Below are 16,904 nucleotides of genomic sequence, written 5' to 3'. Positions count from 1 at the left end.
TTTTTCAAGGTCAGAAAAAGATTAAACCGACCTATCAACCAGGGCGGTACATTCTTCCTCTTGATCCATCCATGCTTTTCGAGAGAATCTACACACACGACCTGAAGGGTTCAATCTGTTGTGTAATTCCATTTGGCTTTGGCTGAGCTCAAAGCTCCAGTAGAAGCCCTGCCTCAGCAGTTTAGCCTGCCCAATAAAGCAGCAGGCTTCATACCGCTGGGACAGTCTGACAACCACAGCCAGAGACAAGCCCATGCCACTCTGTCCAGCAGCCAGACAGGGAGAGGTCGCAGAACACACACATACACAAATCCACCAACACATGCATGCAGACGCAGAAACACAGAGCTCACACACGATTGCTCTTTGTGATGCAAAATGAGGATAACCCCTAGGTTTTTTTTTGGGTTGTTTTTTTTTTTAGACAACTTGGGTGATGGAAATGGCATGTTTGGCGCTTTGCAGTATACGCTTCTCAAAATGACACACAGTGTGACAGGCGCGTGCACACACACAAACCACGAGACTTGACCATCGCTTCAGAGGTCTGGGGTTTTGGGCCACGGTCCAAGACTCTTCACGGGAACACAGGAAATGACATTTCCTACGTTTTGCAGGACACACAGAGAAAAAGAGAGAGAGAGGTGGGGAGAGAGAGAGAGAGAGAGGGAGAGAGAGAGAGAGAGAGCTTGGAGAGTGAGTGGGAGTTTCTAAGTGGGAACAGAGCATTTACTGTTTCATATTACACAGAAAAGAGGAGAAAGAGGAGAAGAGTTAATGGTGGGTAAGGGCTCTGGCGGGTTGTGCAGCCAGGCTCTGTTTTCAATGTAGCTGCTTGTGTGAGCGCTGTGCAGTCGTCTGGGTTTATGGATTCGCTGACTGTGGAAAATGTACTTCTCTATAGTGGTCCTTGTCCTGACTAAGGCTCTGGTCACAGGTAAGTTTACCTTGTTTACAGCAATATAAACCTGTAAGAAAGTGAGCACGAAAACCAATGTGTCTAAAGTAGCAGCTTGATCTGTTGTCTAACATATGCCACTGTGAAACCATGCAGTTTTGAGTTTAGTATGGAACTTCGCATGAAGATAAGGTCAAACATGCAAGAAACATGCAGCATTTTAGTTATTGTTTCTCTAACTACCAAAAGTTGCAAGTGCATCAATCATTATTGCATTATAGTCAATACTGAAGTAGCAGAAAGTCTTTTGTAAACTTGAAATTGTTCAAAATCGGACCAGTTGCAGAGTTAAACAAGTTCTCTGTGATCAGAGAAAAACCGCTGTATAATTTGCATTCTATAAACTGACATAAAGTAGACTTACAGCTCATCTCATACATATTTCCTGCCCTATAATCTTTTGACTGTGCTCGGTTTTGTGTTTGGTTTTGAGTGCCTGTTGCTGCTTTTGTTGTGACATTAAACAGCGTAGGACAGAGCCTGAGGGAGATTCCCCGACTAACACGGCAACAACAACAACAACAACAACAAAAGAAAAAGAAGCATTGCAGCCCAGATGGTCCCCGTTATCTAGTCGTGTTTCTCCCTGCTTGGTTCAAGACGTACTGAAGATGAACATTCCCCACCTGTAGATACTCTGTGCCTGTCTGAGCACACATCTTGTGTCCAGACTCCATGTCTCCTCTAGACAAACCTGACCCAGCTGGCAGCGGAATAACCTCCAGGGAAGCAAAACAGGGACGCACGAAGTGTGTTCTCAGCGCGCTTTCTAGCCATTACCGACTGAATTCCCAACCAGTGATGGAATGACATATATAAGCAGAACCAGTGATCAGCCTGAGCCCCAGCGCCATAAATCCAAGCAGCCACTGTGGGTGTGCAAATAAACTTACTTTGTCTAAATGCTACAATTATGTTTAATTGGCAGGAAATCAAACATCTTGCAAAAATGAACTGAGGACTTTTTCCATGTGGGGCGCATTACCAGCTCCAGTTAATGACTAATTTAAAAAGCGGGGAGGAGTCTCCCAAGCTACCAGATCTGACAGTGTTCTGATGTTTTGCAAAGATTTTCGGGGTGCGGTTTGATGTTTCTGTCACGAGAGACCGCATTCATGACTTACGACATGTAAAAATATTCTGTGGGACTTGCGTGTGTCCAAAAAAGACAGCTGTAGGTAACATCTGTCTGTGTCTTTTGTCATCAGAGGTATGTCACGCCCTGAATGTGACAGTGACCCCTGGGCCCGTCGTCATGGTAACAGAGAGAGACAACTTGACTCTCTCCTGCCTGGTATCTCAGAGGAAGAGGAGCGGCAGTGTCCTCATCCTACGCTGGTTCTTCTCCCCCCTGGCTTCTCCCACTCTCGCGCCGCCTCCCCCCCCTCCATCCCCCTCTGCCCCCGCACCCGAGCCCTCGCAGTATCTCATCGTGAAGCTGGGCATAAAGAAAATGAAGCTGTACGGGAACTTCACCCGTCGCTTCCCCCAGCCGAAGTTTCGTCTGTTCGAGGAGACAGAGGGCGAGATGTACCGGCTGTGGGTTCTCAATGTGTCAGGGAGGGACCAGGGTTTCTACAGCTGTAGAGTTCAGGAGATCCGCAAGCACAGGAACACGTGGAGGGCCTCGTCCAACGGTACCAGCACCACACAGCTGACAGGTAACTAAAGCTGCACTTCAGTACACTCTGCGCTTCGTGTCACGTCTGTCTGTGGGCCCCATTTCGGCTGATGATGGGTTGAAGGTTGAGAGACAGAGGGCTTTTCAGTTCCTCTTTATATTCTTTTTTTAATTGAAGGGACAGCTGACCGCCAAATCAAAAATCCATATCCATTAAGTGTCACTTGCAGATTTCTGGGGTCATCGGCCCTGGAGACGTCCGCCTTCTCCTGGATATAATATAGCTGGATAAGATGAGATAACACTCAAGATAATCCACAGACTTTGTTTTACATGCAGAAGGCAGCATGCATCTAGTCAGCACAGGATGTAAACATTAATGGCCTCCTCCTCATTGGCTGAGCTGAAGTGTGCGCTAGATCAGTTAGCTAGCCTCTTGTCTATGGGTAGATGCCCGCCTCCTGCTCTGCTGTGATTCGGAGAGAATAGGTCCTGCGCGAAACTGCTCAAACACAAGTTCTGTTGATTGTCTTCTGTGACTTGGTCATGGTTTCTGGAAAGAGAGTTGGCTGTTGAGTTTTTATAATATATCATTTTGCACTTTATGCACCGCAAGCTGAGTGCCATCAAGTTCCTTTACATGTAAAAGAAGGCAGGCATCTAAGAGGAGAAATAGGTTGTGTTTTTTTTTTTCTTTTTAGGGTGAACTGTCCCTTTAAACATGTTACCCAAGTAGTTAGGGGTGTGAGACCGTTTCTTTGCAAGCATCCTACTTGTCTAGGTGCCCTTGAGCAAGATGTGAAAGCCCTACAGCACCTAAACGATCCTCTGGTGATGAGAAATCCAACGACAACAACAAAAAAAATAATAAAATAAGAGGACTCCATTTCTAGCAGACTTGGATTCAGATAGTATGAACTTTTTTAGTCAGATCATTGAGTATTTGTTATCATCGAACACTGATTACACTTCACTTGGTTCATCACACCTCTCATCATCACCTGGTAAAACAAAAAAAAAGTCAAATCTGCCTTTAACATGAGGCGAAGAAAGCATTTGTTCAGTTCTGCTTTTTTTTTAAAGAGTTTTTACGCAACCCTAGTTACTGACAAGAGAGGATCAAACACAAAGGGGATTTCTGGTGTTATTACTGCAAAAATGTTTCCATGGAATATTAGTTTCCAAGGAATTCCCTTCCCCGCCGCACACGGTCAGCTGAGACATGCTGTCCGTGCTATCTGACGATGGAAACGACCAAAATAAAGGAGGGGGTGATAGTTTTTATTAAAGGACAAAGGGCAAACAGAAATATTCATGTGTGTATTCTCCGACTTAAGTTGTGCAGATGTATGTTTGAGCGTGACCCCAGCCCTCTGGCATTTCCATCTCAAAACAATGAGCTCACACAGCCAAACCACACTCAACAATATCACTCTGTGTGTCTGTGTGTGTGTGAGTGTGAGGAGTAAAAAAGGTAGGGTGTTGCTGAGCTGGCTACGTTCAAACACTCTGAAACGCATGACGTCAGTACTGAGTACAGTTTCTGCAAGCCTCAGGAGAAAATTCGCTGGAGAATTCAGTTGCAGTGGAACTAATTTAGTCCATGCCAGCATTCTGCAATAAACAACATGAACAGATCGGGTTTAGAGTAAATAAGAAATATTCCTCTACACAGCAGCGGCCCTTTGTCAGAGTTAGCCGGACTGATCAGCGGGGACACTGTCAGTCTCTGTGGGATGCGCTGGTTAAATGGGCTCAGAAACGCTTCAAAACGCTGTTATTCCATGCCGTAGGTGCGGCTACACCTGATACAGTTACACAGTTTACCTTTCACTAGTTTTAGGAAGAAAAAGAAAAAAAAAAAACAGGCAGAAAAAAAGAGGTTTGAGTCAGACTGAGCCATCTGACAACGCCCTGCCCTATATTCAGGGCAATGTCCCGCTAAGGAAGCCACGCAACCTCAGGCATCTCCGACATGCATTGACCGCAGAGCCACAAACACAAGAGCTGACATTATGAGGATAAACAAAGACACAGCTACGGTAAGATGTAACTGTATTCCGGGGAACCCCTCAGTCCGCTGACTTCGGAACAAAGTCTTCACCCCACTGAGATAATCTGACCGCTTCTCTCCAAAACCTTCTCCACACGTTCCCAAACTCCCTAGGTCAGACCTTAAGTGTTCTGCTGCTTCTCTAAAAAGGAAAACGAGCACACAAAGTGCACAGTTAAATTAGATTTCATCAAATGCTGCTCCCCGGCCTCAGGTTTCTAACCCCGACACTTTGAGCGGACGGTTCATTTTTCTGTGCCCCGTCCTCACAGCCGGACTGAAGGAAAGCAGATGAGCCTAAATCTGTACCTGATGTTTTTTGGCTTTAAGCAGTATGTTTTTTTTTTTGTTTTTTTTTTAAACTGCTGACCTGCTAACCTGGGGCTGCACGCACTGATCAGACGTGAGGTTTAGCGTGTGGTTAACCACAGTGTGAAGGTCAGATATGTGGTTTGCTTGCATTAGCTGTAAACTGCTCACGTTGCCGAGAGATGCCTGGCACATGCGGCATGTCGCACCAGCAGTTTGTCATGCAAACTTGTCTTTTCCCCTGGCTGTCGTTACTTTTCCTTTTTCTGGTAAACAGCGGGTGGACAAAATAACAGGAACACCATCCAATTTAATGCAGTCTGACAAAATATCATAGACCCAAACTTGTCAAAGCACTGAATTAACACTTTTCATGGTTTCAAAAAAAAAATTGCGCTGTACATTTAGGATTTGGAAAAATAGCACAAAACAAGGCACTGCAGTGCTGTAAAGTCTTCTTTATGACTTCAGTCGAACTTGTTAAAGTTGAGTTTCTTGGATTAAACATAGATTAAAAATAAGACATGTGTGAGAAGATCAAATCCAGCCCCGCGCTTGTGTGATGTTATTTAAAGCATGTCTTCTCCTGCTTTCACTGCCCGACACATCTTCTGCCATTTTTCATGTTTGGTCGCGACACAACTGCCTCTGTGTTGACATTAATTACCGTGATATTCAGACCGAGCAGCCAAGACCACATTTGACAACTTTGCAGGCAGATCAGCGGTCTGGAAACAGGCTAGAAGTCAATTAGAGTTAATATCTTATCATTTCTTATTAGTATGTTTATCAACCTGTGTTTAAAAGACGTATTAAAAACTCATTATGCAGAGCAGAGACTGAGTAATTTATGTACACTGCCTCTTTTTTAACTCTCCTCAACCTCACACTAAATACCCCTGACCTACACACTACCCATCGTTCACAGAAGCTGGCGCAGACTGACAACAACTTTCATGCTCGTTTTTCTTTTCGCACTCACGAGCACACAAGGAAAACTGTGTCAGTGAGCAACTGGGAAGCGACCACCTAAAGGAAGTGGAGATGCAGAGAAGAGGGGAACCCCCAAAACACTGTCCAAGAACAGCAATACAGCTGAGCCAGGCCTTTGTGTGTGTGTGTGTGTGTGTGTGGTGGGTTTGGCTGATGCAGCAGCAGCAGAATCTCCCATCTTGACAGCAGTCTTGATATTTCTGGAAACCACTGAAGCCGTCTGCTGCATTCGGTCAGTTTCCTCAGACAACAGAGATACTCCGTCTGGGCACAGCTTCCTTCCCTCCCACTGCATTTGCTGACTTTCTAAACGTTTCTCCCCACAGTGCACTTAACTCTTGAGGACGGCACCAGCGAAGGACTGTGGCGTTTATTTGCAGGTACTGCTCTTGCCTCCGGTCCCTCTTCTGTTTGACTTTACCACACACACAAGTCTTACTTCGATAATGTCACTTATCTGACGCCTGTTTGTTTTTGTAGATGTGTATCTGTGCGCTGTGCTGATTTGCTCACTGGGCCTGCTGTCCATCTTCCTCTTCACGCTGGTTCTCACTTGCCAGTACCTCCACAGACGACACAGGCTCAAAAGTAAAAAAAAAAAAAAAAAAAAAAAAAATCAAAAAAACATTTATTTCCTGACAGTAACTTTAAAGGAGACATATTATGCTTTCCAGGTTCATGAATTTAATTTTGGTTCACAACAATAATTGGTTTACATGCTTCAGTGCTAAAAAAAACACAGCAGTTTTCAGACAGAGCAGATGTGCTGAATGCATTTGCATGTGGCGTTTCAGGGTTAGGCTGTGGGAGAGAGGAGCTTCTGTTGGTGCAGACTTTGACCTTTTTAACTTTAAAGATCTTTCACATGCACTAGACCACATGTAAATGCTGAGGACAAGGGGGGGAAAAAAACTTAAAAGCTTAATAGGTCTCCTTTAAGTTTCAGTTTCCTTTAAACAAAAATACCACCTGGATAACTTTTACACTGTCATGTCAGCATGATTTTTTCTTGCTACCGTCTCCACAGGCAGTTACCTCCTGGTGAAGTGTCCCGAGAGCAGGTACAGTAGTTAACCAGTGTTGAAACAATAAAATGATTTATAGATCAGTTCATCAACAGGAAATTTGTCCTCAACAGTTTGGATAGTCACACCATTTAAGACATTAACGGTAATTTGCTGGTTCTGTTTTCGTAAATTTGACAATTTGCTGCCTTTCTGTGCTTTACATCGTTGCGTCTTTGGTTTTGGATTGCTGGTTTAACGTCTTATACCACCTATCAATTGATCAGTAGCAAAATGAATCCACATCAACTAACATTATAATGCTTTTATGTCAAGATTAATTTATAATCTAGATGACCGCTAGATTCATCTGCAACTGGAACTTCAAATCCTCTCCTCCGTTCCATGCAGCTCAGGAGAGACCGTGACCAGCTCCAGCAGCTCCTCCAGTTCCTCCCCGAGAGCCCAAAGGAAAGACACAAGACAGAAAGCTGACGGAAGGGTAATCGACACACCACCCAAACTGCCCGAGGAGCCTCCGCCACACATACCAGCCAAAGGTAAAGTGATATTTGGAGGCCAGGATGTCACCTCTCGGAAAGGTTAAATTCTTTGAAAGGTCTGTTTGGCCCTTTTGGCTCATGACCTTTTAAGATAAAGCAGCGGCTACTCGTGACCCCTCAGGTTTAGTCTTCAGTTTGGTGAACGTGAATTAAGAGCTGTTGAATTATTGTTTAATTTGAAATTTTGAGTTTTGTAGGTCTCGAGAGGAAAAGGTGTCTGAACAAAATTTTCACTACCTCCATTTTCTCAGTCTAATCTTATAGTCAAGGGGAGGTGGGGGCGCAGTGTCATCTCACAGTATGGAGTTGAATTCCCAGTCCTCGTCTTTATGTGTCTGAGTCTGAGTTTCCTCTCAAATTCCAGACACACGGGAGACATTAGAGACTCAGGGAGATGGGCTCCAGCCCCAATAAAAGGATTTTTAGTGGGTAACGAAAAAACAACCATAAATGAAGGTATCCAGCCAGTGCAAAAGCAGGAAAAGCTATCTCTCGCATAATTCAGTCTCCACGACGAAAACGGGAGCGTTTGAGGGGCCACCAGAAACAGCCCGAGGAGAAAACTCGGCAAAATCCTGCAGAGTGTCTTGGCTGATCCTGAAGATGACAAAATAAAGCTCTTACTTCTGTTGTAATCTACACCTCGACTGGGTTTATGTGTTTGTGAGGGACGAGTTTCTCTTAACAACACAGTCATTCTTGTGATGATTCCTCCTGGCTGTTCCAGTCAATTGTGACTCTGTTTCAGTGCCTGTCGCTGCAAAGAGGCCTCAGAAGCCCAGACGGTTAAAGCACCACCCGAGGAGCTCTGCCACTGTAAGTCTCCTCGCTCTCAGACGCAACACCTACATCAGCTTCATCTAAATCATTTCTCAAACATGTGCATTTGTATCTGTTCAAAGGTATTTATTAACATTTTGAAAAGATGGTTGTTTCTCTGGCGCTCAGAGTTGTTATTGAGACACATGCAAGAGGGAATTTGTCCCACGACTGCGTGATTGTCTACAGGAGTTTATTGCCGTCTCTTCATTCAGTTATGAGCTTGATAATTCTATTTAGTTTTATTGCTTCTCAAACACAATTATTTATTTAGACTGCTTCATTGGTTTTATTCCTACAATAAAAATGTCAAACAAGTACACGCAGAAGAAAACTGCTCAAACTAAGGATCATCGGTATCTCTACTGATGGCGTTCTTGTGATTTCGCAGCGAAGTGAAGCTCAGGAGAGGCCAGATTTTGTTTATTTGCACAAACATATTGATTGGATTACTGCAAGTAGGAGGATCTAAGGATGCCGGATAAGCCTCCCATTGTACCAAATGTCTTTCGGAGCAAACTGAATGTTCCGAGAGGTCCTGCAAATCCAGTAAACACATACTTTCTGCAGCTGAAAAGCACTGAGGGGTGTTTACCGTGCACGGTGGAAGAACACTACCGTTTGCTGAAAATGATTAAAAGCAGACGCCACTCCCGTTCATCTTTATTTTCTGAGATGTCAGTGTTCATTATAGATACTTTTTATGCATTTCACTCTTCATCTCCGGGGCTAAATTCCTTCAAGTCTGCCTCACTCCTTCCCTCCCTCCTCCAGCCTCGAGTATCACATGAGGACAGTCTGACGTACGCGGAGCTGGAGCTGGTCAGACCGAGGCCAGAGCCCCCGGCCTCCTCCGCTCCCGACCCTGCGCCCTCCAGCCCGGACACTGTGTACGCTCAGATCCTCTTCCAGGAAAAACAGCTGTAAACACAGCAGCTCTGGACACCTGGATGTCATGGTACCCCCTGGGGAGGGCAGAGATTCAGCTCTCCAGACTGTACTGAGTGGCATCTAAAAGGACTATATTTATGAACTATCAGTATGGCTTTAGCATTTGTTTTTTTGGCTGCAAGTACGCTACAACTGTTGGTAAATGAGGGTTTTTGTGTTTCCTCGGCGCGGTTCCATTCCAGCACAGCAGTTTTTTGGGTCTTATAATTCTCTTGTTTTGTTTGTTGGCATCGCTGGCCTGTGAGCCAGATGTTTATAAGAATGCTCTTACTGTTAACTATTGTGTATAAACTCAGGAGACTGTGTGTGGAAAGAAACTGGGGTCCAGGCTCTCTAACTGCAGTGTCATAAGGCATTGTAACACATTTCAACTGCATTTATGATCACAGTACTAACACACCGAATGAATAAACATATGCCTGGGTCTGACGTTTAAGAATAGAGTCTTTGATTTATGAAAAATACTGTTTCCAATTAGCTCTTTAAAGTGGATTGAAATGCTCTTGATTTGCCTGTAATTGTTCTCGGGTCACACACGCAAAATCTGTTTTACATGATATGATTAAAAAACAACCGAATATTACAAACAGCTGTAAAGCATCCAGTGGCTGAGAAACATCATAGCAGCACAGGTTGCAGAACACAAAAATCACATCATGTTTGGCCCAATTAGAAAAGTATCGTTTCTTTTAATACATTTGACAGATTAAAAATTAGAAAATGAATTGGCTCTCTAACATGTTAAAAGCTCAAACTCGAAGAAAATCCACACATTTGTCCTCTGGTGGAGAGTTAAATAAGCAGGTCGCTACCACTTTCATATCTACCTGGTAGAGATAAGTCTACAATCTGCAGCAAGCTAGCTTAACTTAACATTAAGGCCAGAAACAGACGTAATCAGCTAGCTTGGCTCTGGCCAAAGGTAACAAATTCTGCCTGCTGGCACATTTCAAGCTGAACACTTAACTGATGTGTTAAAGGAGAAATATTCTGCCCATTTTTGGGTCATAACTTTATCTTGGGTTACTGGTAGAAAATCTTTACATATTTTAATGCTCAAAAAACACATCAGCTCTCTCGTACAGCAGCACTGCATCCCCCCTCTGTCTGAGACACTCTGTTTAAGCTCCTGTCTCTTTAAGGCCCTCCTCCCGAGTAAGTCTGCTCCGACTGGTCGGCTCACACACGCCTGAGCCAGCACCACGCCACACTTAGCTTCACTTCTACAGTGAATATAGGCATAAATAATGCAATTTTGCTACCTTCAGACAGAGCGAGGCTCGCTTTTTCCACCTGTTGCATCCTTTATAAACTAACCAAATGCTGGTTGTGGCTTTATTTTTTTCCTTGACATGTTTGAGAGTGGCATCAACATTCTCGTCGAATTCTAAGCCTGTTTCACAAAAACATCCAACTACTGCTTTAAATCTAACAAGTGGGACCTCTTCTGTTTGATGGCAAAAGCTAATATCCGCCAAATAAAACATGACAGGGTACTGATGTAATGTTTACCAGCTGGAGCCAATATTTAGTCTAGATTTGATTTTCTAGCGAGGTTGTAAAAAAAACAAAAAAAAACAAAACTAAAAAAACAGAGGGGACAGAAATCCCACATGGAGTCTTCTGCTTTTCAAAGTCTGATCAACGGGCGTAAACAGCAAACACGAATCCAGGAAGCGGCTCACATTATGCTCAAGTACCCAAGAAAGGTGAAGGATGAAGGCTATTTTGTGAAGGTCAGCGTATGAGAAATGGGATGGAGACGGAGGCGCGTGGAGAAAGAGAATGATGCACATCCACACTCTGCTCTGTGTGTGAGTGGGAGAGACGGAGAGAGAGCGGCCATCATCCCCCGCGGTTCAGACTCACTGACTAGGATGAACCCGCTAATGACTACATTTATTCAAATTAGACTAATTGTAATCATGGTTAATAATTAGCTTTACAGTGCATTATAATTGGGTTAGGCTACAAGATGGTTCTGCCTAGGTGCAATAATTTATTTGATTTAATTATTCTGAGGAACCCAATGGTTTGACATTTCAGATCATAAAACCAGCGGTGTAGAGAGAATGGAGATGGCCGTTGTCTTTAGAGAAGGTCATTGCTCGCTCTCTGGGAAAATTATGAGGACTATTTTCCACTCTATTAAGCTACTCCACTTAGCACAATTAGCCACACACACAAAGGTTAAAGAGAGAGACCTCCTCCTTTATGATAGAGAGGAGTGGTGAGTGTGCATGAGAGAGCAAGCAAGAAAAGGCAGAGAGAGAGAGAGAGAGAGAGAGAGAGAGAGAGAGAGAGAGAGAGAGAGAGGGGGAACAAGTCTCCACAATCCACCATCACTTAAAATGGATTCTTATTGCACTGATGTAGGTGCGTCAGTATTTTACTTTCCCACTGAAAGATTAAAATCGTTGTTCAAAAGATTAAAGGCATAATATGCAACACGTCAGCATTAAAATATCTAAAAACCACTGGACATTTGATATATGTTTTGTTGAGTTGTGCGGTCACATTATTCAAAAAGTTTCCAAAAATGTTCAAACCCAGAGAAATCTGTAACTTATTCCAGGTAGTCCTCCACTTCACGTGGTCGCCTGCTACTATAACCTTGAATAAAAACTCAGATGGTAGGTCAGGGAGTGAGGAAAAAGTCGATGAACGTGACTAAACATAACGTGTAGAATACTTTGAAACACTACCTCGTCTGTCAGCATTTCCCCCTGACTTTTCCATCTGCATTGGCGGTTGTTAAACAACGAAGACAACGACTCCTACGCTGCTTCACAACATCATCAAGCTATGTCTTTAGTCTTCACTGCTTTGACTGTGAAGCATCTAGCAGCAGAAATTACAAACCGTGTTTAGGTTTCATACTGTCTCTCAGAGTGCACAGGCTAAAAAGGCACATTTGCTCATGGTTAACCAGAAACACACACACACACACAGCTAGCAAAACAAGCACAAAGGATACCTCAACAACACCCAAACACATTGTATATCATCCACAACACGCACACTTGACATGACCGCTGTAAACTTCTGAGGGATAATGGAACAGCAAATGAAAAAGCAGCCAAATGATCAAATGCTCATAAATGTCACATTACAAAGCAGATTAAAAACACATTGTGAAAACAACAAACATCCTGAATTGTCCATACCACAAACGTTTAACAAAGCAAAACACAAAAATCCTCGCAGCACAAAATGCTGACGTGTGCATACCACATTTTTTATGATAATGGATGCTTGATGTGCAGTTCGTGAGAAATGGACTGCCCAGGCTCTACGGCACTATTAAAAAGCTGGATTTCTCAGGGAACATTGGCTGAGTGTGCACACTCTTGTTCATCACTCACGCAGTTCCTCCCGTTTCAGCTCGGAGCAGTCTCCTTCAACCATAGACTTCTGCTGTGGCCCCCTAGTTGGATTTGATGGCGTAGCAAGGGTTAATTTAAAGTGTTGTTGATAAGAGAGTTTGCACCTTATGCATACCAGATAAATAAAATAAAATAAAACATGAAGACCCACAGGAGAAGATTAAGGCAAATAACTCAATAGTTTTAATAGTCGAAATTTTGTATTTACAAAGAAACATTCATAATTAAATATCTATGTAGGAGATAAAACATTACATTTCTTCTGAGACTTGAATGGACCAAATATTGTAACATGGTTCTCCCTGAATGACCTGAACTGACACACAGCGTGTATCAGTGCTCAGCTGGTGTCAGACCTGAGACACTGATGGATTTCCTGTGTAAAAGTCTCTCTGAGAGGATAGAGGGTGTGTAGAAATGGTGCCCGGAGGTGTGATTACGCTCGAACCCTGCCACCTCTCACTCACAGGTCCAGGTGAAAACTCTGCCCCAGGCATCGCCAGCCAACAGAGTAGCATGAGTCCTACACAGAGGAGAGTGTGCTTCAGTTAAGAGTGTGGTGTGGTACTCTCTTTTAAAACAATAACACACATGCAAAAGGGGTCAGAGTTGGCTGATTTCAGTTCCTGTTCTGTAAGCTATAGTCTGAAATAAAATGTGAAAGACACTTATCAAACATGTTAAAGAAGAGAAGTGAGAGTAGGAGAAGGTCTTGTAACTTGGTCCAGTTTTAGAGAAATTATACTTGTTCAAACGGTCTATGTTTTATTATTAACATATATTTGCTTGTGCATTGTGTCAAGTATAGTTTTTAGAAAGAAAATTAGCAGGTCAGACTTTAAAAAAAATCTAATTTTCTTAGTTTAAGATGATTATACACTAATAGGGGTGTGACGATACACTCAGCTCACGAGAACGAGACGAGACGAGATTTTAAGAAAACTACAATGGCAAAATATATGACTGGACCAACAGACTTTTATTTAACCGAGTTGCACACGCATTTTGAAATGTTTTATTATAACTCTTTACATGCATGATGTAAGCATAAGCTTTTAAACGTTTTCTTCCACAAATTGAAACTAAAACTAAAATTTATAGAAGTTAAAATAAAATAAATTAAATTAAATATTTCTTTCTTTTTTTCAAGTGCAAACATTATTATGTGCAAAACCAAATCAAAGTTTTACTCTGTCAGTACAGAGTGCAAATAGTGCAAACAGAGCCTGATCAAGTGTGTCATTAACAACATGCTGCAAATTCACAGCAATGTTATTTTAACTACTGCCATTTATCATTTCCGCCGGATACCCAAAGTGCTGGCAAACAAACAATTTGAAAGTGGCGGGGGCATCTTCAATGGTAATACCGGTATTTTCCGACATCATTCTGGCTGCTTGCTGCTTCCCCTCCTTCTCCTCCTCTTCTTCTTTTCCCTCTCCTTCTTTAGGTTCTGGCAGGCTAAACGTAGCAAAGGTGCATTACTGCCCCAACAGCTCACAAATAGAAGTCTGGATAGCTCACAAATCTCGCAAGACATATTTTTAACGTGGCGAGAAATATCGTCGAGTTTAATCTCGCGAGATCTTGTGGCACGAGATCTCGTCACACCCCTATACACTAACGAAAACAATTCTAATTACAATCCATCCCATTCTCCTAAACTTAAACCCCCCTAAATAGTACTGACTGGACCTTTAAATAAAGTTTAAATTGTTAAGTTTAAAGGCAAATCACTGTCATAGCTGTGAGCAGTGTTTACAGTACCTGGACATGGCCAGCGCTGTGATGGCTGGATTATTCCTGAAGCGGCGTTGGGACACAGCCTGGTTTCTGTTCAGCTCCTGAAATAACACCAGATGTCTCTCCCAGCCTTTCACCTGGCATGAGCTGCTCTCTGTGGATACATCATGAAGAAACATCAACCCACCTTTATTACTATATCACTGGGCAGGTGTCCACCCTGTCTGTGACCCTGACCCAGCGGTCCTCACAAAGAAATCAAATGGTGCACGAACACAGTGTGTGTTGGTGGTCAGCAGGCTGATAAAGGGAGAAAAATCCCCTGAATATAAATGCTTCAGTGTTACGTAAAGACTTGTCTCAATGTAATTTACCAAGCATAATACTCCTATGAGGTGACGCGAGGCTGTAACCAACGTATGCCAAATTGGATCTGGGTATTATTGCTTTCTAAATTATACAAGCACACACACGTCAGCAGAATTACTCATCAGTGTTTACTGCCTCTATGTTTAATAACTTTATAACAACATAATTCCTGCTAGCCCTAATGCTAGTGAGGGATCGGGTAAGCATTACAAGCTCTCATCTGGAAACCTCGCTCTTGAGCTCTGAGATGAGCGGTTAAAAATAATCATCTCACACTTAAGGATTTATCTAATTAGATAGCGATGGGTTTCTTTCTGAAAACACAAAACACAAGAATCATTTCTTTTTGTGCAGTCGCATCTCAGACTCACTGTTTCACAACTGTCTGCTGCAGCCATCGTCTGTGTTGTTATAAATACAGTACCTATATGCATATCCCATCCTACTGCCTGTAACATTACCGTCTCTCTCTGTTCGGTCTTGCCCTGGGGACACAGGCTCTTCTGGAGGGCCAGGTAATTGTGTTCTGGTGTACTCTGTCTTCCATATCTGTATGAGAGACACATAACGAGTAGCAAAATCAGACATAATTCAACATAATAACAAACACACTCACATACGCACCAGTGTGCGCACACATCCCATAACTCAAGGTAATAATAAAGTAATAATACCATTCTTGTGTGTGTGTCGTGCATGTGGCACGGGCACCCCCTCCCGAGTGAAGCCTAAATTAGAGTTTGCAGCTTTGATTGCAGAGAGGCAGCATATGCTTATATGCAGTCACACACACAACCCATATGCTGTTATTAATACCCTGATGGACATCCAAGCTGCTGCAAGGCTAATACCAAAGTAATGACTGCTACATTGGGATACTGTATAAAAACAATGCAACCTCTCCCACTGATCTATTAGTCCTGCAGAGAGCTGTCAGACAATGACTTTAAAGATGGACGGTCTCTCTCATACACACACAGGGCCACCGCCCATGAGGGGGGAAAAGTGAAATGTTTTCAGACCATGATACTCACCAATACATATTAAAACAACAACAATCACATTATTATACGCTTACACAAAAAAAACTCACCCGTATGATGCCATCTGCACAGCCAGTGACGACAACGTTCTTGGCGTCCCACTCGTGTCGCTGTGTGAAGCTGACACACAGGATGTCTGGCTGAGGCCCGCAGGAAGTGTCAGTGCAGGTCAGCAGCTGGCCCTTCATGGTCCACAGGTAGAGTTGAGGTCCCGCACAGGACGCAATCTCACCCTTGGATTACAGAGTAATAAGGTGTTGACGCCCATGTGCGCAAAGGTACACAAAGAGAAGCCCAAAAAAGCAAAACACATGCAAACAGGATATGCATGCTGTCAGCAGTGAGAATTCTCTTTTCCTCAAGCTGTGAGCAGATTGACGGGCAAAAACATGGCGACGGTGAGGAAATATGACAAAGAACAAAAGGAAGAGAGATTTTGAGAGGAGTGCCAGTCGTAAATTACAACAAAAAGGGATCCTGAAGGTGGACTTACAGTGAGGTCATTGATGGCTAGTGCAGAGATGCTGGTAGTGTGACCTGCTAAGTGGGTGATGTAGCTGAGCTCCTCCATGTCCCACAGGATACAGGTGAGGTCACGGGAGCCACTTACAATAAGGCTGTGCACCTCAGACACAGCCAGGCACGTCACTGAATCTGTGTGACCGTATAACGGCTGCGAAGAAAAAATGGGTTTGTGTTCATTTGTGAATAAAAAATGCATTCAGAAAGATAAATCTCAAACAGACAAGTGAGCAAACCAACCTGTCTGAGTTTCATGTGAGTGAGTTTGTCATTGTTGAATGATACGTCCCACACACACACCACAGTGCTGGTCCCGGCAATGACGATGGTCGTCAGGTTCGGACAGGCTGCACACAACATCTCCCCCCAGCTACACAAACTCTCACACACAGCAAAGACCTAAACATGGACATACGTAAGTAAACCAGTCTGTGATCTTGTATGTACTGTATGTATTACATGTATGATGGATTTAGGGGAATGGATGGTATTTAAAAACCTATTTTTAACTATTAAAAAAATCTCTATGAATTTTACACTTTTATTTATCTTATATCTTTTTGTTCTCCA

General features: G+C 43.2%; 2 protein-coding genes across 6 annotated transcripts in view; one reads left to right on the top strand and one right to left on the bottom strand.

Annotated features, from left to right (window-relative positions):
• The first annotated feature begins 691 nt into the window (after positions 1–691).
• vstm4a (V-set and transmembrane domain containing 4a) lies at positions 692–9,700 on the top strand. The gene is made up of 8 exons (XM_037122608.1): positions 692–937; positions 2,167–2,619; positions 6,261–6,314; positions 6,415–6,522; positions 6,962–6,995; positions 7,350–7,498; positions 8,250–8,317; positions 9,095–9,700. Exons 1-8 carry the CDS (start codon positions 889–891, stop codon positions 9,245–9,247), a joined length of 1,068 nt encoding a protein of 355 aa, XP_036978503.1. The 5' UTR covers positions 692–888; the 3' UTR covers positions 9,248–9,700.
• Positions 9,701–12,812: 3,112 nt separating this feature from the next.
• wdfy4 (WDFY family member 4) overlaps positions 12,813–16,904 on the bottom strand; it is a 43,306-nt gene continuing 39,214 nt past the window's right edge. For 3 of the 5 annotated variants that reach the window (XM_037124186.1, XM_037124185.1, XM_037124187.1), the window contains 6 exons: positions 16,575–16,733; positions 16,306–16,485; positions 15,863–16,045; positions 15,231–15,318; positions 14,425–14,554; positions 13,196–14,118 (listed from right to left, as the gene is read on the bottom strand). In XM_037124186.1, the coding sequence (XP_036980081.1) occupies positions 13,935–14,118; positions 14,425–14,554; positions 15,231–15,318; positions 15,863–16,045; positions 16,306–16,485; positions 16,575–16,733 (924 nt within the window). In that variant the 3' untranslated portion in view covers positions 13,196–13,934. The other 2 variants (XM_037124188.1, XM_037124189.1) reach the window with 1 other exon arrangement.

This window comes from Acanthopagrus latus, chromosome 15 (assembly GCF_904848185.1).
Source record: "Acanthopagrus latus isolate v.2019 chromosome 15, fAcaLat1.1, whole genome shotgun sequence".
Classification (NCBI taxonomy): domain Eukaryota; kingdom Metazoa; phylum Chordata; class Actinopteri; order Spariformes; family Sparidae; genus Acanthopagrus; species Acanthopagrus latus.
The sequence above is the reverse complement of the archived record's forward strand: the minus strand, read 5'-3'. Positions and strand labels throughout refer to the sequence as shown.